This window comes from Mesocricetus auratus, unplaced genomic scaffold (genome assembly GCF_017639785.1).
Source record: "Mesocricetus auratus isolate SY011 unplaced genomic scaffold, BCM_Maur_2.0 Super-Scaffold_100023, whole genome shotgun sequence".
NCBI lineage: Eukaryota > Metazoa > Chordata > Mammalia > Rodentia > Cricetidae > Mesocricetus > Mesocricetus auratus.
This window is the reverse complement of record NW_024429204.1, coordinates 17,533,869-17,557,559: the sequence shown is the minus strand read 5'-3', so window position 1 is coordinate 17,557,559 and position 23,691 is coordinate 17,533,869. Positions and strand designations below refer to the sequence as shown.

The 23,691-nt window shown below is 37.2% G+C and overlaps 1 protein-coding gene across 1 annotated transcript in view; it reads left to right on the top strand.

Moving 5' to 3' along the window:
- The window catches only part of LOC110343279 (putative ankyrin repeat domain-containing protein 19), a 37,016-nt gene extending 27,968 nt beyond the window's left edge, over window positions 1–9,048 (top strand). Inside the window, exons 10-12 of the mRNA XM_040730319.1 lie at window positions 1,194–1,285; window positions 3,697–3,766; window positions 8,939–9,048. Coding sequence (XP_040586253.1) covers window positions 1,194–1,285; window positions 3,697–3,766; window positions 8,939–9,048 — 272 coding nt within the window. The remainder of the gene's footprint in view (window positions 1–1,193; window positions 1,286–3,696; window positions 3,767–8,938) is intronic.
- Window positions 9,049–23,691: the final 14,643 nt, after the last annotated feature.

Genomic DNA, 23,691 nt, shown 5'->3' with positions numbered 1-23,691 from the left:
ATCCATAGTAGTATGTCACCTGCGGTTGTCCTCATTCAGGTGTTTTTTTTTAAGAAATCATACTTTTCAAATATCATGGTGGCAACAGCCAAGTCATGTTTAGAAAATGCTGTGTAGCTTCAAGAGCCCCAGTACACTGAGTTTACAATCTGTCTGCCCACACTTACTACTTTCTGTGGTACTTAGCTTTAGAGCTATATAAGTGGGCCATGGGCACATTATGGTCCCTCTATGCATTTCTAATTGTAGATATTGGTTATACCTCTATGTGCTGCATAAATCTACTTTTTTGAGGAAAAATAAGACATACATTTTTTTCTGTGGATGTACCCATGATTATAAGAATCATATTTAGAACACAAGAACTACTTTACTCTTTTAAGAAAATAATGGTCATAGATGAAGGCTAGGTTCTACAATTTCTCCAACTATGGTTAGTTGATTAGGATTCCAGTACCAGGAAGGAATTGCTCACCGAGTGACCCTTAAAACTAATGAGACGGCTATTGGTTCCTCCAAAACCCAATGGCCACTCTCACACCATGAGCGAAATTTTACTAGGTTCATCAGTATCTTCGTGTGTACCGTGTGCTGGTGGTGGGATTATTGATACATATCTCCCTTTGCACATTGCACAATGTGTTCTCATTCTTTGAGAGCAGGTTTCCATGTCAGTTCTATCTCAGTGCCTCCAAATCATGTGTCAGACATATGTGTCTTCAGCAATAGAGTTTTAAGTAAAATTATTTGGGTCATTTTCAATGAAAAAGAAAACACCAAGTATTTCCCAATCCTTGTTCAGTGTCCTTCATTTATATGTTTGTGAATGAATGTATGTGTGTGTGTGTATGTATGTGTGTGTTTCTGTGTGAGCACCTGAATCATGTTCTACAACCTATGACATCTGAAAAGATAGATGTTTTGTTCATTTTTGAGAGGTGTATTCATTTCTGTTTGAAGTGGTCAAATATCTTGAAATTTGCAACATGTAGTGTCTATACAAATGATATAGTGGTATTTCTAGAACTAGATCATTTATCCAAGGATATAAATGTTCATCTTCAAAGTATATTTAATTGAAACCCTTATAAGAGTAATTTTTTCTAAATTCCAATTATGAGTGAATTTCAACCTACTGTCCTAGAACATTGTGTTTCTAATAGCTGTGTTTATTTTTAAAATAAAATGTTTAGATTTGTCAGAAGAACTAGAGTTAGAAACCATACCAGATTTAAAACTGGAAGATGAAGATGCTTCTGACAAGAATGAAGGATATCAAAACTTGGTATGTAAATGTTTCAATTTACATTTCTTACTTAATATTAACTGTTTGGTTTAATGACCTTCCCATAGGACAAAGAAAAGTACATTTCAGACTACTATATGCCACCAGTAGATGATAACTGAATGTTAAAATGAAAGACTTTCACCTACTATAAGTCACACATATTCTTAGACTCCAGTCACACAGCTAAACATTTTATTTTGGTGTTCAGCAAATAATTACATGATTAGGATCTTCGGTCTCTATGAAGTTCTTTACATGGATGCAGAGACTCCTGGCTCTCCATTTGAAAAAGAGGATATAGAATTGAGGAGTTCAGAAATGGATTCATTTCATAAAGCTGATACTCATCCTGCAGACACTAAATATGGGATGCGATGATAATACTCACTCATCCAAGTTTCAATTTTTTCCTCATGGTCACCAGATTATTTCAAAGTCCTCATTTGAGCAGAAAATTTGGTCATGTAATCACCTAAACTGCCAATAAAAAGAACTTTTTAATTCCAGGAAGAAGTCTTAATTATGAAGAAGCAGCTTAAATAATTTCTCAATTCAATGAAGAAAATCAATTATTTCCCCATTCTTTTCCAAAGTCCCTAATGGATATATGTATTGGGAATGTGTCAATGTAGGGAATTCACACAGATTCATGATACTATAGGTTTTCCTTTTCCACAGTCTGTTCAGAGACACAACACCATTTCATTTACTCCATGAATTGTCAGGACAGTCTGAAGTCATTTGTAGTGTTTAAACTTACACCAATTTCTATAGTGAATATCTATTGTATCTTGAGAAATTAAGCATTGAGTATTCCAGAATGGAACCTATGCTATAGTAAAAAACAAAACAAGTAAAAAGCAAATATTTTCAGTCTAATATATGTCTTTTGTTGTAAAGAAAACATGTGGTAGTTGGGGGTATTTGGGGAATATTTTCATTAATACAGGATAGGAGTGACAATGGCATTTGATATTCAGAGATCAAAGTCTGAAGGTTGACTTCTTTAAAAGACAAGTGTGTATCCACTCAGTGACTGTCAAATAGCATGACATTACTAAACATATGGAGTTGTGGACAACATCATAACTTGGAAAATTCTTGAATGTTCAGACAGTAAGATTTGGTTATTCTAGTAAAAATGTAAAAGAAAAGGTATAATGTTGGGAAGATTTCTGTTCCCTGAGATTTATTTGCATATCAAAACTATTATTATTCTAATGTTATTATTTAATTAGGAATAACAATCTTGCCTTCTTTATAATTTTAATCCAGTATTTACCTCCTGTGAAGAATTAAAATATATGTCAGTTCTTTTAGTTCATTTTTATTGAAGTTGAGCACCTTCAGCCATGTTCCTTTCATAACAAATATGATACAATACAAATACAATTCATTGATACATAATTCCTATGGAAACAAACCAACAGATAGTGTCATTGTATAATACTTCCAGGATTCATTTTAATATTGGACTAGATGAATGACTCTACCAACGAATTATGAACATTTATGTCATTAACATCCTCCATATTTACTAAAAAGTACAAATTAGTTTTTTTGTATTGCAATATAAAATCATTAGCTGTATTGATATATGCACATCAGGTATTACTCTGTCTGTGGATACAGATGCTCTGTACTATATTTTGTGGAGATTTTTTTGATGTAACAAAGCATGCCTGAAGATGAGAATACAGAGCTAAGTCACTAGTTATCCACAGAGGCCAGGTAGTGATGACACACACCTGTAATCTCAGCACTTGGGAGACAGAGGCAGAGGGATATCTATGAGTTCAAGGCCAGCCTGTGCTACATAAGATTGACTCACTCTAAAAGAGGGATAGAGCTCACATCCTTGATCCCAGCAATTGGGATCATAAACATTTAATCCCAGAACTAGGGATAAAGAGACAGGAGTGATATGGCTGGACAGACAGTAGAATATGAGGCAGGGAGAGACACGATCTCAGAGGATTCAGTCTTACGTTTCATAAGAGACAGCATTTAGTCTGAGGATTTGTAGACACAGTAACTTGCCCTCGTCAGGCAGAGGATTTGGTAGAAGTAAGAACTAGTAGCTGGCTGCTCTGCTTCTCTGATCTTTCAACACTATCCCCTCTATCTGACTCTATGCTTTTATTATTAAGACCAATTAGAATTCCCACTACAGTATTTCTCATCTCTAAATGGCTGCCATGAGAAATGAAAGACAGACTTAAATCTGACTGTGTCTGTCAGGTTCCCCATTCAAATATCATGGGCCTTGATAGATACTGCTTGTATTCTCATGAACAATTTTCATAAAGCCAGATATCACAGTATGTTCAGAGATAGACAAGAAGACCTTTATGATATACATTATTTGTATCAATTGACAGAGTATCTTTTCCCATAATCCACTGCAGGAATCTTCCAGAACACCTGACCATACTTCCAGCATAGGAAATGATGCAGAAATAAATGAGATGAATCAAGGTAAGTGTTGTCATGAAGCGATTTTATGTAACACAAAATGCTGGTGTGTTATACTAGGCAAAGAAATCACTCAGCACATTTATACTTACAGCAGTGATAGAGGTAATAAGACCCATATGTTTATAAAATGTAAGCAATGTGTAAAATTGACATAGTCACAGAATGATCTATGAGTTCTCTTCTACTTGGGATATTTAGGGTAATTCATTTGTCCTCTGTGAACATTGACTCAACTATGCAAAACTGAAGGTTTTGTTCAGTGGAATCTCTTAGTTGGAGAATCCATTTGGATTTATTTTATATACATTAATATTTAGGAAGCTTCTACAGTAGTATGTTTCCATGTGAGTTTTCAAGTGGACTTTAGTAAATTGCCCTTCCCATTTAATCCTCAACGTGTCTGTCTATTGGTATATATTCTACTTCCCTTTGGTGGAGTGAGCCTATCTAGTAGTCCCTTCCTGATGCACAGTCTCTGTGGTTTTATGTAGTTTGGCATACTTGTTGAAGGCTTAAATGCTAACACCACACAGAAGGGAGTATATGGAATATTTCATTGTGGATCTGGGTCTCCTCGCTCACCATGGTGTTTTCTTTAGTTTCATACATTTATATGTAAACTTCATAGTTTCCTTTTGTGATAAAGGCAAAATCATGGAAATGTACCACATTTACATTATATGTTCATCAGTTAAAGGACATCTAGGCTCCTTCCTGAATCTGACTGTCTTTTTTTTTTTTTTTTTTGGTTTTACGAGACAGGGTTTCTCTGTATTGTTTTGGAGGCTGTCTGTCCAGCCTGGCCTCGAACTCACAGAGATCCGCCTGCCTCTGCCTCCCGAGGGCTGGGATTAAAGGCGTGCGTCACCACTGCCTGGCTGAATCTGACTGTCTTAACTAGATCAATAATGAACATTTATGAGCAGGTATTCATGTATCAGCAGATAGAATCTTTTGGGTGTATGCTGGATAGATGTATAGGTGGACTTCCAGCTTCCAGAGAAACTCCCAAATTGATTTCCATAATGGATGTACAGTTTTGCATGTTCACCTGTGAAGAATAAGTTTTCCATTTTCACCACATCCTTGCAAGCATGAAGAGTCACTTGCTTAATGGATCTTAGACCTTCACACAGGGGTAAAACGAAATCTCCAAGTAGTTTTGTTTGAATTCCTCTGAGGAGTAAGGTTGTTGGTCACTACTTTAACAGATTCTCACCCATGTGTGTCTCATATTTTAAAAATTCTCTTTGAATTCATCTGTACCAATTATATTTGGTTATTTGCTTTCTGGGATTTCAATTTTTCTTATTTACATATTTCAGATACTAACTGTATGTTAGATGTTTAATTGCTAGCATCATTTTCCCTTTCTGTAATCTGACACTTTTCCCAACTGATGGTGTCCTTTGCCATAAAGAATTTTTTTGTTTCATGTGGTCCCATGTATTAAATGTGGGTCTTAGGGCTGTGCTACAGATGCCTTCTTCAGAAAGCCTTTCCCTGTACCAGTGAGCACAAGCCTATTCCACATGTTCTATTCTGTCATATGCAAGGTCTCTTGTCTTAGTTTGATAACTTGATCCACTTAAGTTTTGCTCAGGTAAATAAATACAGACCTATGTGCATTCTTCTCCTAGCCTTCAAATGGAGGCACCACCATGTGTGGGAGAAATGTTTCCCAGTATATGTTTCTGGATTCCTTGTCAAAAATTACCTGTCCATTGGACTTGTGTGGACTTACATCAGATCTTCAATTTGATTTAATTGATCAACATGTCTACATTGATGATGAACCATGTTGTCCTTATTATGCTATCTCTGTAAAAAAAACATGCAATCTGGGACAATGATTTATGATACTTCTTTTAGTATTGAGGATTTTTTTCGATATGAAGCTAAAGTCTTTTCAATGCTGTTGTGGTTGTGTTTCCAACTTTTCATACAAGTCATTTTGGAATTTTGATGTGGATTACAGTGACTTGGTATATTGCTTTCAGTATGTTTCAGTATATTTCTGTCAGCTGCTGTCCTACCCAGGAAAATAATAGCTGTTTAATTTGGAGAGAAAGTAATGAGACCTAATGGCTATGCAAATCCTTCATAGTCGTAGTTGAGGACTTGTCATATTCATTAGATTGATGATATATTCTTTCTCTTTCAGTTTGGGCCATAAAATGTCAACACCCAGAGGTAAATACATTTTAATATTTCCATTGAATAATTACATGTTGACTGAGGTCCATATATTGACTAAATATCTCATTTCAAATTCTATTCAGCTGAGGGATAATTCTCATCCAATCTGCAAACTGGAGTCTGAACCACAGCAATCTCAAGAAGGTAAATTCCTCAAGTCACACATTCATTAACATATTTCCAGTACACACAAACTTCTTAATACCAATTATATCTTGATTGAAATTACAGTGCTTTGTAATAAGCAATACCAATGTACTACTGGCATACCCGGTTGAAAACCTTCAAAATGACAATGTAAAATGAAATATTTATTAATTTAATGTCAGCTTTAGAGTTTAATACTCATGTTTGGATGCCTTAGTCTTTCCAGTATGCAATCATCCTGCTTATTACTGTCTTATGGAAGTCAATCATGAGACTTCTCCAATGTCTGAACATCATTTCTTGATATCCAGTTCTCTGAAAACACACTTATGTTCAAAGGTGCCAGAAAGGTCAAAGTCGAAACATACTGAACTCAGAGATTCTTTTCTGGCCTGGACACACAACAATATACCACGTCCTCAGAAATGAAAATCAGTTTTTGTCTTGTTGTAGAACACAATTTACATTGCTTATCTTCATCTGTAGTACATTGCAATTTGTTTACAAAGAACAGGAATGGTATTTATAATCATATCTATAGGATATATCAGTGACACTGCACAAACTATTATATAGTTGAGCTGTCATTGTAAATCCCATAACTTATATGCATATTTTCCCATAAAGAAACTTTCAGCTTCATGTGGTCCCGTTTCATAAATGTTCATCTTAGTACCTGTCTAACAGTTGTCCTCTTCAGAAAATGTTTTCCTGTACCAATGAGTTCCAGCCTATTCCACACTGTCTCTTCTGTCATATCCTGGGTCTATGGTCTCATTTTGTGGTCCTTGATCCATTTGGAATTAAACTTTTTCAGGGTGAAAAATACAGGCCTATATACATTCTTCTTCATGCAGCCATCAAGGCTGATCAGCACCATCTACAGAAGCTGTGTTTTTTTCTTCCTATGTGACCCATCTAGTAATATCATGGTTGTTCATTTTGGGAGAATGTAATAAGAACTCAATGCCATGTAAAGCATTCATAGTGGTAATTTTGGAGTTGTCATTGTGCCTGAGATTGGCTATTTGTTCTTTCTCTTTCAGTTTGGGCCATAAAATGTCCACACCCAGAGGTAAATGCCTTTCAGTAGTTACATTGAATAATTATGTGTTGATTAAAGCACACACATTGATTAACTATTGCATTTCAATATCCATACAGCTGAGGGATTATTCTCATTCAATCCACAAACTTGAGTGTCAACCACAGCAATCTCAAGCAGGTAAATGTCCTAAGTCACTGTTTTCTGATCAATGCATTTTAATACATTTCAAATGCACACAGTCTTTCAGATGCCAATTATAACTTTTTTTTTTGGGTTTTCGGAGACAAGGTTTCTCTGTATTGTTCTGGAGGCTATTGGTCCAGCCCAGCCTCAAACTCACAGAGATCCGCCTGCCTCTGCCTCCCAAGTGCTGGGATTAAAGGCGTGCGCCACCACCGCCTGGTGCCAATTATAACTTTATCATCATGACAATAGAGTTTTACATCAGCAATGCTCTCTCACAAGTGGCGTAAATGCTCAAAAATATTTGCCAGCACAATATGGATTATTTGTAAATGTAAGCACCTTTGTACTCAGCTTCAATCAAATTAACCTTTCAAGGCTGAAATCTGCTTGTTTTAGAAATTTACAGATACCAATCATGAGACTAATGGCACTTCCCCAAAGTCTGAAAGTGATTTCTGAATACCTGTGTCTCAGAATGCACACCTACAGTAAAACTACTTGAAAGGAAAAGGCAGCCATTAGTTTTGCTCAGAGTTTCTATTCTGGTCTGGAAAAACGGCAGTACACCACATCTTCATGAGAGAAAATCAATTTTTGTGTTGTTTTTAACTCACAGTGAATTGCCTGTCTTCATCTGTAGTACATTGTAGTAGTTTATTGACAAAGAATAGGAATAGCAATTTTAAATCATACCTGTGATCTTTTTCAATAAATTAAGGCACACTATCATCTGGCAGAGTAGTCTCTGAAATTACCATTACTTATATACATATACTGTGTGTTTTTACATCTTTTCATTCCCAGTTCATTATTGTCTGAAAAACCTATCTGCATCAGAACAGGCCTTATATCAGTGAGGAAACCTTGTCTGGAATGTCTTCCTTTCAAAACCTAAAGACAAAATCTATCAAGATCACACAAAGAAATTAAAGGAAACAAAAACAAAAACAAATAAGATCTGCTCAACTAAGGATGACCCTAAATATAATTCCTCCATGTCCAGAAGAAAAATGGTCACAGCTGTCACATAGTGGGTTCCAGATGAAGGGGCAAAGAAGAGTTTAAGCATTATCTTGACTTAGGGTAGCTACAGAGACACCCACACCCATTTTCCTTTGAAAAATGAGATGTACATTACAGAATGACTCCATGTGACGGAATGAGTTGTAAAAACAGTTCAAAAGTCAATGTAGTTCTTAATTATGTTGTCCTGTTTCAGAACATGTGAGGTAAATTAAGTATAATTATGAGGAAAAGATCAGTAAGTTATTCAAAGTTACTCTTGCAAGGCAAAGAAGAATTACGGGATGGGTGTGTCATCTTCCCACATTATCTTCATATGTGGATATAAGCCTTTAAGTCCTGATTAATCATATAAAGCATGTATGACTCAAAACCAGGCAACAACTAGCACCTATACAAGTGTTGATATTTATACAATGACAAGATTTTTTGAGCAGGTAAATATACACCTGTACTGTGTGGTTAATTGAAGTAATATGTAAAAACTAAAATCCAAAATTTAAATTATTTCTGTTTTTATTGAACATTATTGTGCCTAAGTGTTTGCATAATTGTTTTTTATGAAAAAGATAAAGATGTTTCAGGAGAACTAAAGGAAGAAATGCCAGCTGCAAAACAAGAAGAGGAGAAAACTTTTGATAACTTTGAAGAAAATCAGGAATTTGTATGTAAAATTTAAATTTCTCATTTGTCTTGTTTGCTTCAATAATATTGTCATAGGCCTATATACTACGTTTTAAGCCACCTCATACATCCAACACATTAGAATTTAAAGTTAAGAGGAAAGCATTTATTCTCTTCTTATTAATGGAATATTCTTTACCTCTCATGACAGAGCAAATATGTTTATTTGGTGTTTTGTAAGTAAATGTCTCACAATTGGTGCCCCATACCAGTGAGGTTTCACCCAGCAATAGAGGGAAACAGATAAAAGACACTTAGAGAAATACTTGGCCAGTCTTAGGGAATCCTGCTGAAGAGAAGGAGGAAATACTGAAGGAGACAGATTGGTTAAGCGCATCTCAAGAAAACCCATAAAATCAAATACTCAGGCCTCATAGGAGCTCATAGAGACTGAACTGACATCCAGGGAGAATACATGGAAATGCATTAGGGCCTCTGCATATGTGTGATAGTTGGGTTGCTCTTTCTTTATGGCGATCCTAAAAGTGATAGCAGGCTTTTCTCTAACATGTTTGCTAGATTTTGGGAATCTATTCCTCAGACTTGGTTGCCTTGACCATCCTTAAAACAAGGGGAGGTCCTTAGTCTTACTGAAATTGGCTATTCTGTGTTATGTTGATGTCATAGGAAGCCTGCTCTTTTTTGAATAGAAATTGGGAAAGGTGGTGGACAGAAAATCAAAGAAAGAAAGAAAGAAACAAACAAACAAAAAACTGGTAGATCCCTATTTACAATCAATCACAATGAGGTTGAAAGTTCACATTTTTCACCAGGTCACAGGATGATTTCAAGGTCTTTGCTTGAGGAAAGAATTTGATCATGTAGTTCAATTAATATCCTATAAGAAAATATTCACTTATAGAATGCTGGCACTGTCACAAATATAAAACTAATATATATATTATATTTGCTCATTTCAAAGAAAATTAATTATTTAATTTAGTTATCCACTGTACTTAGCAGACACATTTTTAAGATGTGAGTAATGAGAAAAGATCACATAGATGCACAGCACTATACATTTCCTGGTTATACAATCTATTCAGAGAAACAACATAAAATTATTATGCTCCCTGGAGTCTCAGGATATTGTGAAGACATTTCAAAAATATTTTGAAGCTTTACAAATTTCCTTTAGTGAATATTGACTTCATGCTTGCATACTGAGCCTTGGAAAGTACACATGAGAACAGGCAAGAGCATTCACTATAGCCTTTGAACAGAGATTCAAAATTGCTCAATACAATAACTTTCAAAGTGAAAAGAGATTCATATAAAAATGATGCACAATGAGCAAGTTGGTTTTGTCTCAGAGATGCAGAGATGCTTTGAAATATACAGTCAATAGATTTAACAAAGCACAGGCATGAAATTAGAGATAAAAATCACCTAGTCTTCTCAATAGATGCAGATAAGGCCTTTGCCAAAATTCAGTATGTCTTTCTGATAATAGTCCTAGAGAGAGTAGGGTAAGAAGGGACATACGTCAATACACTAAAGGAACTCTAGTGATAAACTCTCAGCCAACATCATCCTACATGGAGAAAAATGTGAAGTCATCCCTTTGACGTCATGAATACACCAGGTTACCCACAATCCTCACTCCTGTTTAATATTGTACCCAGGAGAAGAACATTGACGGAGACAAAGAGGAAAACAGAAATCAATACTGTTTGTCTTAGTTATGGTTTCTATTGCAGGAAATATACACCATACCATTCATACTCTTATAAAGAAAACCATTTAATTGGGAGTGGATTTGAGTTTCAAAGGTTTTATCCATTATCTTCTTCTTGGAACATGACAGCATGGAGACAGACATGGCTCTGGATAAGGAGCTGACATTTGTACATTTTGACCAGCAAGCAGTAAAAGAACCTGGGCATAACTTGACCATAGGAGAACACAAAGCCATACCACAAACTGGCACACTTCCTCCAACAAGGTTATACCTACTCTAATAAGGCAACACAGACTTATAGTGACACTTCCTGTGAGTTTATGGGGTCTAATCGCATTCAAAGTAGCACAGCATTTCAAGAAATTTTCCTGATAATTGATTAGGCCTTTATTTGTTATATACACATCTTCCAAATACATTTGGGAATGTAAATTAGTACTAACAATACATAATCTAAAATAACTACTCTTGTTAATATTTCACATGAGGTCCTACACTATGAATGTGTTTATCTTCTACATTCCTCTCAAATGAAGTACCATGAGAAAGGAATTATAGATTTAACTTGACTCTATGTAATAGTTTTGCTATTAAAATACCTTTTATCATTTTCCATATATAGTTCATATATGTTCAAGTATATTTGCCATAAAATTAGGAATCCAGGTATGTTCTTGGAAATCAAATAAGACCTTTTGAAAACATGTCAATGATACTTATTTGACAGAGTGTGTCTGACCCAAATGGACTGCAGGAAGCTTCCACAGAATCCCACCAATCATCCAATATGGACAATGACACAGAAAACAATGTAACTAGTCATCTTGAGAGAGGTAAGCAGTATATTTTAAAATATACTTGCTATATAAAATGTATGTGTGCCAACTAAATATATTGTAAGCAAAATGGCACGTAGAAAGGTATTAACAACTGTGGGGAATCATGGGACTGACCCAGAAACCCTGAATGTGGGTGTCATGAGGAGGCCTCGGTAATCTATGGGGCCTTGGGAAGTATTTATCCCAGGCATACAAATAGACTTTGGATGCCCATCCCACAATGAGGAATGCTCTCAGCCTGAACTCTTGAAAGAGGGCCTAGGCCCTGCCCTGGATGACATGACAGACTCTGGAGATCCACCAAGGAGGGCCTCTCTCTCCCCGGGTATCAGAGTGTATATTGGATGGGGGGCTGGGGGGCCTGGTAGGGAGAGATGGGGAGGAGGGGAGGGAGAGGGAACTGGGAATGACACGTGAAACAAACTTGTTTCTAAGTTAAATTTTAAAAAGCAAGAGAAAAAAATAAAGTTACTAATAAACAAACTGTAAAAAATCTGAGCACCAGGTAGGATTTAGTCAGTCACTCAAGGACTCCTTCCTCTCACATGTCTCAGATGTCCATATTTAATTAGCACTAGCTTTAGAAATATTGAGATCAGTCAGAATATGTAGTGATAGGGACTCCCACAAAGCAGGAACTCCCTCCCAGACTCCTGGTGATGCAAAATCCACACCCAAACATCTGTGTTCACAGAGAGGTCCTTTATAAAGCAGGGAGGAAATGTTAAATATTTCCACTATAGTTTATACTTAATTGAAATTATACCACAGGATAACAAAAATAAATATTTTCTCCTCCCTAATTTGTATTCACTACATCAATGGATAGATTTTTCTTTTTTAACCTAAATGCTCACTGTACATTTCTTACTGAAATATGGGTACTTCCTGACAGAGTCTGCCATGGAAGACCAAAGGCATACCTCAGAACAGCAGGGACAGAACAATGGTAGAAAGAATAAGCAGACATTTGTAAGTAAATACTGAAATTTACATTACACACTTCATGCAGTTTCCACAATAATGTTCCACGGGTTAAATAATGTCACATTTAATATAACTTTTAGAATTAGTACACAATATATATATATATATATATACTTTTTAAAAAATCACCAATGTTATTTCTTTCTTTGATGTACATTGAACACTGCCTCCCTGTAAATCACTCTAGTACTCATCAAAATTCTTCCTCTTGGTTTAATGTTTCATAAAAAATTATTAGTAGCCCACTGGATCCCGTTAGGCCCAACCATCTGTGAATGTGTGTAAAGACACTTACTAGGACAGGAGCAACCTGCCAGCAGTCTCAAACCCACAGATAAACTAGTCTCCTCTCTCAAACCATCAGTTGTTAATTGCTCCTCAGCTAGTGCTGGGGACATGGGGGATGCTTGCTCATCCCTGCTGGCATCTTGACTGTCTCCATCTTGTGCAAGTCTAGTGTAAGACACACAATTGCTTTGAGTTGATGTGTGTATTGGTTGTGTCCTATCCCATAAGAGCATTGCAATGTACTTCTCTCCAGATTCACTCTCTTTTTTTATAATAATTTTTAAATTTAAATTAGAAACAAGGTTGCTTCACATATCAATTCCAGGTCCTTCTCCTTTCCCTGCCGTCCTCCTATGCCCTTCCATAACCCCCCCCCAATATCTCCTCATTTCCCCAGGAAAGGTGAGGCCCTCCATGGGGTGTCCATAGTCTGTCATTTCATCCAGGGCAGGGCCTAGACCCTCCCCCAAGAGTTCAGGGTGAGAGTGCATCTCTCATTGTTGGATGGGCACCCAAAGTCCATTTGTATACCCGGGATAAACACTGATCTACTACCCAAGGCCCAATAGATTTCTCAGGCCTCCTCACTGACACCCACATTCACGGGGTCTTGATCAGTCCCATGCTGGATTCCCAGCCATCAATCTGGGATTCAAGAGCTAACGCTTGTCAGGTCAGCTGTTTCTGGGGGTTAAACCAGCCCAGTCCTAACCCCTTTGCTCCTCAGTCCTCTATCTCTGTCACTGGATTCCTTGAGTTCAGCTCAGTGTTTAGCTGTGGGAGTCTGCCTCTGCTTCCATCAGACATTGAATGAAGGTTCTGTTTTCCATACTCTCTGGTCATGGGATTGTAGGCTGGCATACCCCAGATCTATGTCTAAAATCCATACATGAGAGAGTACATGCCATGTTTCTCTTTTTGTGACTGGGTTACCTCACTCAGGATGGTTTCATCTAATGCCATCAATTTGCCTGCAAATTTCAGGATTCCATTGTTTTTTTCTGCTGAATAGTATTCCATTGTGTAAATGTACCACATTTTCTCTATCCACTCTTTGGTTGAGGGTCATCTAGGTTGCTTCCAAGTTCTGGCTATTACATATAATGCTGCTATGAATATAGTGGACGTCATTGTTGTATGAATGTGCATCTTTTGAGTATATGCCTGAGTAGAATTTTTGGGTCTTTTGGCAGACTGATTCCCATTGTCCTGAGGAATCTCCATACTGATTTCCAAGGTGGCTGTACCAGTCAGCACTACCACCAGCAGTGAAGGAGTGTTCCCCTTTCTTTACATCCTCTCCAGCATAAACTGTCATTGGAGTTTTTTGATTTTAGCAATTCTGACAGGAGTTATATGGTATCTCAGAATTGTTTTGATTTGCACATCCAAAATGGGTAAGGATGTTGAGCACTTTCTTAAGTGTCTCTCAGCCATTTTAGACTCCTCTACTGAGAATTCTCTATTTAGTTTTGTATCCCACTTTTTAATTGGATCCTTTGGTGTCTTGAAGATTTGCTTCTTGAATTCTTTGTAAATTTTGGAGATCAGCCCTCTGCCAGATGTGGGGTTAGTGAATATCTTTTCCCATTCTGTGGGCTGCCTTTTTGTCTTGCTGACTGTGTCCTTTGCCTTACAGAAGCTTCTCAGTTTCAAGAGGTCCCATTTATTAATTGTTGATCTCACTGTCTGTGCTACTGGTGTTATGTTCAGGAAGCAGTCTCCTGTACCAATTCATTCAAGGGTACCACCCACTTTCTCTTCTAAGAAGTTCAGTGTGGCTGGATTTATGTTGAGGTCTTTGATCCATTTGGACTTAAGTTTTGTGCTTGGCGATAAACATGGATCCATCTGCATTCTTCTGTGCATGATGCTAGATATGAATCTATCTGCAATCTTCTACATGCCAGTATCCAGTTATGCCAGCACCATTTGTTGAAGATGCTTTCTTTTTTCCATTGTATAATTTTAGCTTCTTTGTCAAAGATCAGATGTTCATACATGTATGGGTTAATATTAGGGTGTTCAATTTGATTCCATTGGTCTACCTGACTATTTTTGTGCCAAAACCATACTGTTTTCAGGACTACAGCTCTATAATAGAGCTTGAGGTCAGGGATGGTGATGCCTCTAGATGTTGCTTTGTTGAGTAAGGTTGTTTTGGCTATCCTGGGTCCTTTGTTTTTCCATACAAAATTGATTATTGTTCTTTCAAGGTCTGTGAAGAATTGTACTGGTATTTTAATGGGGACTGCATTGAATCTGTAGATTACTTTTGGTAGGATTGCCATTTTTACTACATTGATCCTACCTATCCAAGAGCATGGGAGATCTTTCCATTTTCTGAGGGCTTCTTTAATTTCTTTTTTTAAAGACTCAAAGTTCTTGCAATACAGGTCTTTCACTTGTTTGGTTAGCATTACCCAAAGGTATTTTATGTTGATTGTGGCAATTGTAAAGGGTGATGTTTCTCTGATTTCTTTCGCAGCCCTTTTATCATCTGAATATAGTAGGGCTACTGATTTTCTTGAGCTGATCTTGTATCCTGCCACTTTGCTGAAGGTGTTAATCAGCTGTAAGAGTTCCCTTCAAGAGTTCTTTGGGTCATTTATGTAAACTATCATATCATCTGCAAATTTCCAATTTGTATCCCCTTGATCTCCTTTTGTTGTCGTATGAGTATAGCTAGAACTTCAAGTACAATATTGAAAAGGTATGGAGAGAGTGGACAGCCTTGTCTTGTTCTTGATTTTAGCGGAATTGTGTTGAGATTCTGTCTATTTTGTTTGATGCTGGCTGTTGGTTTGCTGTATGTAGCTTTTTTTCTGTTTAGGTATATTCCTATTATGCCAGATCACTCCAAAACCTTTATCATGAAGGGGTGTTGGATTTTGTCAAAGGCTTTTCTGCATCTACTGAGATGATCATGTGATTTTTGTTTTTCAGCTTGTTTATATGGTGGATTACATTGATGGATTTTCGTATATTGAAGCATCCCTGCATCCCTGGGATGAAACTTACTTGATCATGGTGAATGATTGTTTTGATGTGTTCTTGGAATCAATTTGCCAGTATTTTATTGAGTGTTTTTGCATCAATGTTAATGAGAGATATTGGTCTGAAGTTCTCTTTGTTAGTTGTGTCTTTGTGTGGCTTGGGGATCAAGGTTATTGAAAGCCTTGTAGAAAGAGTTTGGCAAAGATCCTTCTGCTTCTATTGCATGCAATACTTGAGAAGAATTGGTATAAACTGCTCTTTGAATTTCTGGTAGAATTCTGCACTGAGGCCATCTGGACCTAGGGTTTTTTTGGTTGGGAGACTTTTGATGACTGTTTCTATTTCCATAGGGGTTATTGCTCTATTTAAGTTGCTTATTTGTTCTTGATTTAATTTTGGCTAGTGATAGCTATCCAGGAAGTCGTCCATTTCCTTTAAATTTTTGAATTTTGTGGAGTACAGGTTTTCAAAATATGACCTGATGATTCTCTGAATTTCCTCAGAGTCCATTGTTATGTGCCCCTTTTCATTTCTGATTTTGATAATTTGCATGTTCACTCTCTGCTCTTTGGTAAGTTTGGACAAAGGTTTGTCTATCTTGTTGATTTTCTCAAAAAACCAACTCTTTGCAGCATTGATTCTTTGTATTGTTTTCCTAGTATCTACTTTATTGATTTCAGCCCTCAATTTGATTATTTCCTGGCATCTACTCCTCCTAGGGGAGTTTGCTTCTTTGTGTTTTAGAGCTTTCAGCAGTGCTGTTAATTCTCCAGTATAACTATACTCTAGTTTCTTCATGCGGGCACTTAGTGCTATGAACTTCCTCCTTAGCACGGCTTTCCAAGTGTCCCATAGGTTTGGATATTTTGTGTCTTCATTCTCATTGAATTCTAGGAAGTCTTTAATTTCTTTTTTTATTTCTTCTTTGACCCAGGAATGGTGCAGTTGTGCATTATTCAATTTCCATGAGTTTGTAGGGTTTCTGCAATTTGTGTTGTTTTTGAATTCTAATTTTAATGCATGGTGGTCTGATAAGATGCATGGAGTTATTCCAATTTTTTTGTACCTTCTGAAGTTTGATATGTTGCCAAGTGTGTGGTTGATTTTTGAGAAGTTTCCATGTGGTGGTGAGAAGAAGATATATTCTTTTTTATGTGAATGGAATGTTCTATAGATGTCTGTTAATCCTAATTGGGTGATAACTTTTATTAGACCCTTTGCTTCTTTGTTGAGTTTCTGTCTGGTATTCCTGTCTAGTGGTGAGAGTGGGTATTGAAGTCTCCCACTATAAGTGTGTAGGGCTTTATATGTGATTTATGTTTTAGTAGTGTTTCTTTTACGAATTTGGATGCCTTTGTATTTGGGGCATAGATGTTCAGAATTGAAACTTCATCTTGGTGGATTTCTCCTGTGATTAGTATGTAATGACCTCCTTCATCTCTTTTGATTGATTTTATTTTAAAGTCTAATTTGTTAGATATTAGGATTGCTACCCCTGCTTGTTTCTTGGGTCCATTTGATTGGAAAATCTTTTCCCAACCTTTAACTCTGAGGTAATGTCTGTCTTTGAGGGTGAGGTGTGTTTCTTGCATGCAGCAGAAAGATGGGTTCTGTCTTTGGATCCATTCTGTTAGCCTGTGTCTTTTTTATGGGTGAGTTAAGGCCATTAATATTGAGGAATATTAATGACCATTGATTGCTCATTCTTCTTTGATTTAGAATGGTTGTTGTTGTTGGAATTATGTGTGTAATTCCACCCTTTTTTTCTTTTGGCTTTGGTAAATTGGGATTATCTAATGCCTATGTTTTTCTGGTTGTAGTTAACCTCCTTGGGTTGGAGTTTTCCTTCCAGAACTTTCTGTAGGGCTGGGTTAGTGAATATGTATTGCTTAAATCCAGTTTTGTCATGGAATATCTTGTTTTCTCCATCTATTGTGATTGAGATCTTTGCTGGGTATAGTAGTCTGGGCTGGCATCCATGGTCTCTTAGTGTTGGTAGAATATCTCTTCAGGACCTTCTGGCTTTCAGAGTTTCCATGGAGAAGTCAGGTGTAATTCTGATAGGGTTGCCTTTATATGTTACTTGGCCTTTTTCCTTAGCTGCTCTTAATATTCTTTTTTTATTCTGTATATTTGGGGTCTTGATTACTATGTGGCGAGGGGACTTTTTTTGTGGTCCACTCTATTTGGTGTTCTGTAAGCTTCTCGTACCTTCATTGGCATGTCTTTCTTTAGGTTGGGAAAGTTTTCTTCTATGATTTTGTTGAATATGTTTCCTGCCCCTTTGAGGTGGTTTTCTTCACCTTCTTTTATATACCTATTATTCTTAGGTTTGGTCTTTTCATGGTGTCCCGTATTTCCTGGATGTTTGTGTTAGGGATTTGTTGGACTTAAGATTTGCTTTGGTTGATGAATCAATTTCTCCTAGTGTATCTTCAACACCTGAGATTCTCTCTTCCATCACTTGTATTCTGTTGGTTATGCTTGTATCTGTAGTACCTAACCATTTGCCCAACTTTTCTATTTCCAGCCTTCCTTCAGATTGTGGTTTTTTTTTATTGTCACTATATCAGTTTTCTTTTTTTTTTTTTTTTTTTTTTGGTTTTTCAAGACAGGGTTTCTCTGTATTGTTTTGGAGGCTGCCCTGGAACTTGCTCTTGTAGACCAGGCGGGCCTCGAACTCACAGAGATCCTCCTGCCTCGGCCTCCCGAGTGCTGGGATTAAAGGCATGCGCCACCAACGCCCAGCTTATCTATATCAGTTTTCAACCCTTGCACTGTTTGTATTGTTTCTTGAAATTTTTGCTTTATCTTTTCATCCATTTGTTACATTTTATGAATTTTTTGTTTTGTTTTTTCTTCCATTTCTTGCATTTTTTGGTTTGCTTTTTCTTCCATTTCTTGTATTTTTTGTTTTGTTTTTTCTTCCATTTCTTGCATTTTTTGGATTGATTTTTCTTTCATTTCTTTGAGGGATTTTCCTATATCCTCTTTTAGGGCCTCTATTATTTTCATGAAGGTGGTTTTAAGGTCATTCTCTTCTGCCTCATTTGCATTGGAATGTTGGAGTCTTGCTGGTGTGGAGTCTCTAGAATCTGGCAGTGTCATAGTTGTTTTTCTGTTGCTGAGTGTGTTTTTGTTTTGTCTCTTTCCCATCTCTTCTTCTAGTGGGTGCAGAAAGAGCCTGTTACTGGTCTGGTGGTTAGGGAACCAGAGTACCCTTTCAGTGGGTGCAAGCAAGTACAATACTCTGGTAGTTCTTCTATTCCTCGTCCTAGTCATGATCCTGTGGGTGGAGAAGAAGCCCAGGAATCTGGGGTGCTTAGTCTCTGACCTGGCCCTTGGTCCCGTTGGTGGAGGAGAAGACCTGGGACCTGGGGTACTTGGCTCTCGCTGGGATGGAAGGCTCTGTGGCAGTCAGTAGGCAGTCCCCAGGCACTGAAAGGCAGGCCTGGGTGTGGGGCCTTGTTTACCTGGACCTGCTGCTCCCCTGGTCTCTTTGGTGGAAGAGAAGACCTGGGATCTGGGGCACCTGGCTCCTGTTGTTGGGATGGGAAGCACTGTGGCAGTCCCCAGACAATCCCCAGGCACTCCAGATTCACACTCTTATATTTTTCTGACCATTCTTCCTCTTTGTTTCATGAGGTTTCAGTAGTGGGAGGTTAATACAAATGATTCATCCACAGATTAGCACTCATCGTAGCTTACTGTCATTGTGGTAACTAACTATGAGTCTCTGCATTTACCACTAACCTCTGCAAAAAGTATCCTCTGACCACAGCTGAGAGCAGAACAAACCTACGTGTATAAGCAGAAACAATAATATCACTAGGTGATTCTCCTTGTACAGCCTATGACTTGTACAGACATAAGCTTCTGATAAGGTTTACAGTATCAGACATTAAATCCATCCCTTGTGCCAGGTCTCACTTCCATTCATAGCAAGGTTGGTTAATTTACATAAACATCATGCAACCATTGTGGGCAGCTTGCCTGACTGGTCAATGTTGTCATATGGAAGGTCCAGGACTGGATAGACCCTTGATTTATTTTACCACCAGTAGCCTTGAGGACTACTTTTATTTTAATAAGACAGAGTTTCCTTGTCAGTTAGGGACTGAGTTCTAAATGTCTTCCAAATAGACTGTGTGGTGTTACAATGAGGGGTCTTACCATTTAGTTTTAACAAATCACCATAATGTATAGCAATAGCTTATTATTTGCAGCTTGGCATGGAGGCCTAAAGAGCAGGTTCTCATAAGGAGGTATCCTGTGCCTGGTTCTTGTAGTTTCACCAAAAATCTCACATATTCTGAGGGAAGTCAACACATTCCATGTACACTGGATGAACTGTTTTTGTTACATTTCTAAACTAGTTTGCAAACCATTAGCTTCTCCAAGTCTTCATACAGCCTCAGTTATGTTCAGTCACACCTCAGTCCCTGCTCTGACTTAGTCTTCTACCATCACTGCCACTCAAACCTTTGCTCAGAGCAGCAGCTCAGTGTTATTCATTGTCACCTGTGTTCTCCCTCTCCTCACAATATATTTCGTTAATTTGAAATATCATAGGTTTCCATAAATGTTTTTCATAGTCCTTCATGTTTATTAAGAATTCATTCTTCACTCCTTTATCCTCCAAATCCCCCCATGATAGATACTATCAATACCCCATATTCTACCTCGCTGATTTAATTTTATATATATTTTGCTATCTCCCTCTCAATGGGTCCATCTATAATAGACCACATCTAATTTCTTGGCTTGCTCATGTCATCTAAGTTTTAACACAAGAATCTAGGTGCTACCCATGAGAACAGCAACACTCATTTGTGTTTCAGAGCCTGGCCTGCCACTGTGCGTAAAACTACTTCTAGTTCTATGAATTTACTTGAAATTTGTATTTTTTTCACTTCTCTTTACATGGAGTAATGTTCTGTTGCGTATATATACAACTCTTGCTCATTCATTCATCTACTGATGGCTATCCAGGTGAATTCTATATTCTAGGATCTGTGAGTGGAATTCTTTTTATGACTCTTTTATTCTGTTTCTCGTCACTTATTTTGGTGTTAAGTTTGTAAACTGCTAATTTGCTACAGTGTTTATTACCTGTAAGCCTTTCTATATAGCTTTAAATGCTTTTACAGATGGTAAAACCCTACCATCGTAAGTACAGGTATTCTGTGTCCTTTTATAGTTTGTATGCTTTAATATCCTATGTCTGATTGGTCTGTCTAGGACTTCAGCTCTTTGTTGAAAATGTGTAGAGGTAGAGAATAATGCTTGCCTTGTTTTTCTTTATAGTGGTAATACTGTTATTTTTTTACCGTTTACAAAGCTGTAGTTCATAGACTTGTTGTTTATAGCTTGTCTGATTGTGGTGTATTCTCTATCCATATCTAGCCTTTCTACGCCTTTATTACTGAGGTCTTAATGTTCAGTTGTGTTTGTGGTCATTCATGCGTATGCTGAGATGATCATGTGAATTCTTTCATTCTGTTTATTTCATTTGTAGTATTTATTGATTTACATACACCTGTCTCCCACTTTGCTCTTGGATAAAAAGACTTGGTCATTGGTCTTTGCAACCTCTCCTGTCCCTCATAAGGGAACAGCATCAGCATCCATGAAGCCACACCCCTAGGGTTTAGCTACCACTGCAAGCCACTGGAGAAACAAAATGCCACTACACCCCTCTCTTTTAATAGTTTCAGCCTGGATTTAGATTTTCTCACAATTGTTTGGACACAGTTACAATTATTCTCTTGAATTCTTCATTGTGAAGTCCATCAAGGTCATTCTCTTTGGAGGCCTTTCTGAAGTAATCGAAAAAATTTTTGAGAAGTTGTTTTAGATTGTTGATTCTATTTCTCTTCCTTCTTCCCCTTTGTGCAAAACACTTTCTGTTTCAGTGGAGGCATTTAAAATGATGAGGAAAGAGTAAATCTTGGTAGGGTTTATACTCATTTTTCTTCTGTATCAGTGATGTTGAGGGCCACAAGTTCTAGTTCTATCATTTTTCTGAGAATCTCCTTCAGCCTAGAGCAGGGTTTGTGTGTCAGTATAGGTGAAGTCTGGCAGGAGAAACCTCACCATCTGGAGGACTAGACCCAAGCAGTACAAATGGATCTATGCAGAGGAATGAGAGCCTCTTAATGGGTTTTGCGGTTGCCCAGTGTCATCAGTGGACCTAATATCTAGACTGCAGGGTCCCACACTTGGTGCAGAAGATTATCCTCCCTGAGATCTGAGGAAAAATCCCAGGCCCTGTGTTGTTGTAAGAGACAATCCTGGCCATGCCCCAAGAAAAAGTTCACAGGTGTCTTATGTGACCCTAAGAGGAATTAAGGATCTTCCAGTTCCTGGAACCACAGAGGTATCCTTGAGACTAGAAGACAGAGGCCCTCCCATAGTGAAGGAATCCTACTAGGTTGTGCTATGGAGTTCAAATGCTTAATTTTCACAATATTGTAAATTATTCTAAAATTGTGAATATACTTAAATATACAATCACATGTACATACCCTTTGCAACTGGATGGGATGATTCAAATCTTTCATGACGTTGTTTGAACTTTCAGTTCATATATATCTTATGTTACACAATCTCTTTCAGACAGATGCTGTACGAGATTTTTTTTGTCCATGTTTCACCCAAAATCCCACTTCTCCTCACCAAAAGAAATAGAAGAGAAAATATACAGCAGTGACAGTAAGAGTTACATTTTGATTAAAAAGGTATTATAAGGAATGTTTATCTGAAAATATGTACTCAGTCGTCTAGCTCACAAATATATTTCAATGCATCATGAAGTATAGATCAGTTCATTACCAATGGAATGTTTATCTTATGAATTACCAACAGGTCATAGATAAGAAAGATAGAAATAGGTAGGTACCACATATATACATAGACATAGGTAGGAAATATGCAGCTATGGATGGATGGATGGATAGATAGATAGATAGAAAGGTAGACAGATATGAAAATAGGTACATACAATCTGTTTGTATATATATGTTTGTATCACATTTCAACTGTTTGGGATATTAGGAAACTAGGCAGAAGAAAGGAAGCTGGGGTCTAAAGAACCTGAGCCCCTTCATGCAATGGACATACATGGAGGAAAGTGGTGCAGAGTGTCTATTTGAGGATGAGAGAATAAATTCTTCAGAAAGGGAATAGCACAGTGTTGTATATGTACGAAGAATATGGATGAGTTTCTGACACAAAGCTTTCATTCATAAGAAAAAAAGGTATTCATAACCACCCTCCGTATTTTCCTTACTATTGTTACCTATTAGAAATAGAACCCAGTTTAGAGTTTAAGGCTAGGTTGCCTATGGTTAGGCTTCAGGTCACATATTTAGAGTATGTTTAAGGTTAGAGTTATTAGGTAGCACAGTTGTCACTCTGCATATATGCCTGTCTTGACCAAAAGAAAATAGATAATTATTAAATGAAAGGTTCATGATGAATTAATGGTGGACTTTCACAGAATATCTTTATTCAGAAACATGTTCAAGATATGCATTTTATGAATGCTCTAACAAGCTTTTTACACCACACCACATAGTTGCAAAATAGATCACTGTGCATTTTAAATGGATTATTGTCACCATAGAACTTGGACAAGCCTGCCCTGCCACAATTGCCTGACTTCTTCTGTGACCATCCACAGCTGGACAACTCAGGAGAAAATCTGTCCCTTCTTCAATAATTGATTCAAGAAAACCATGTGTTCATTTTAATATATTATTGTATTATAGTAAATCATATTCAGTTTCCCTTAAGCCAGTTTATTCTGTTTTATTATGTGGGAGTATATTATACTATTATAAAA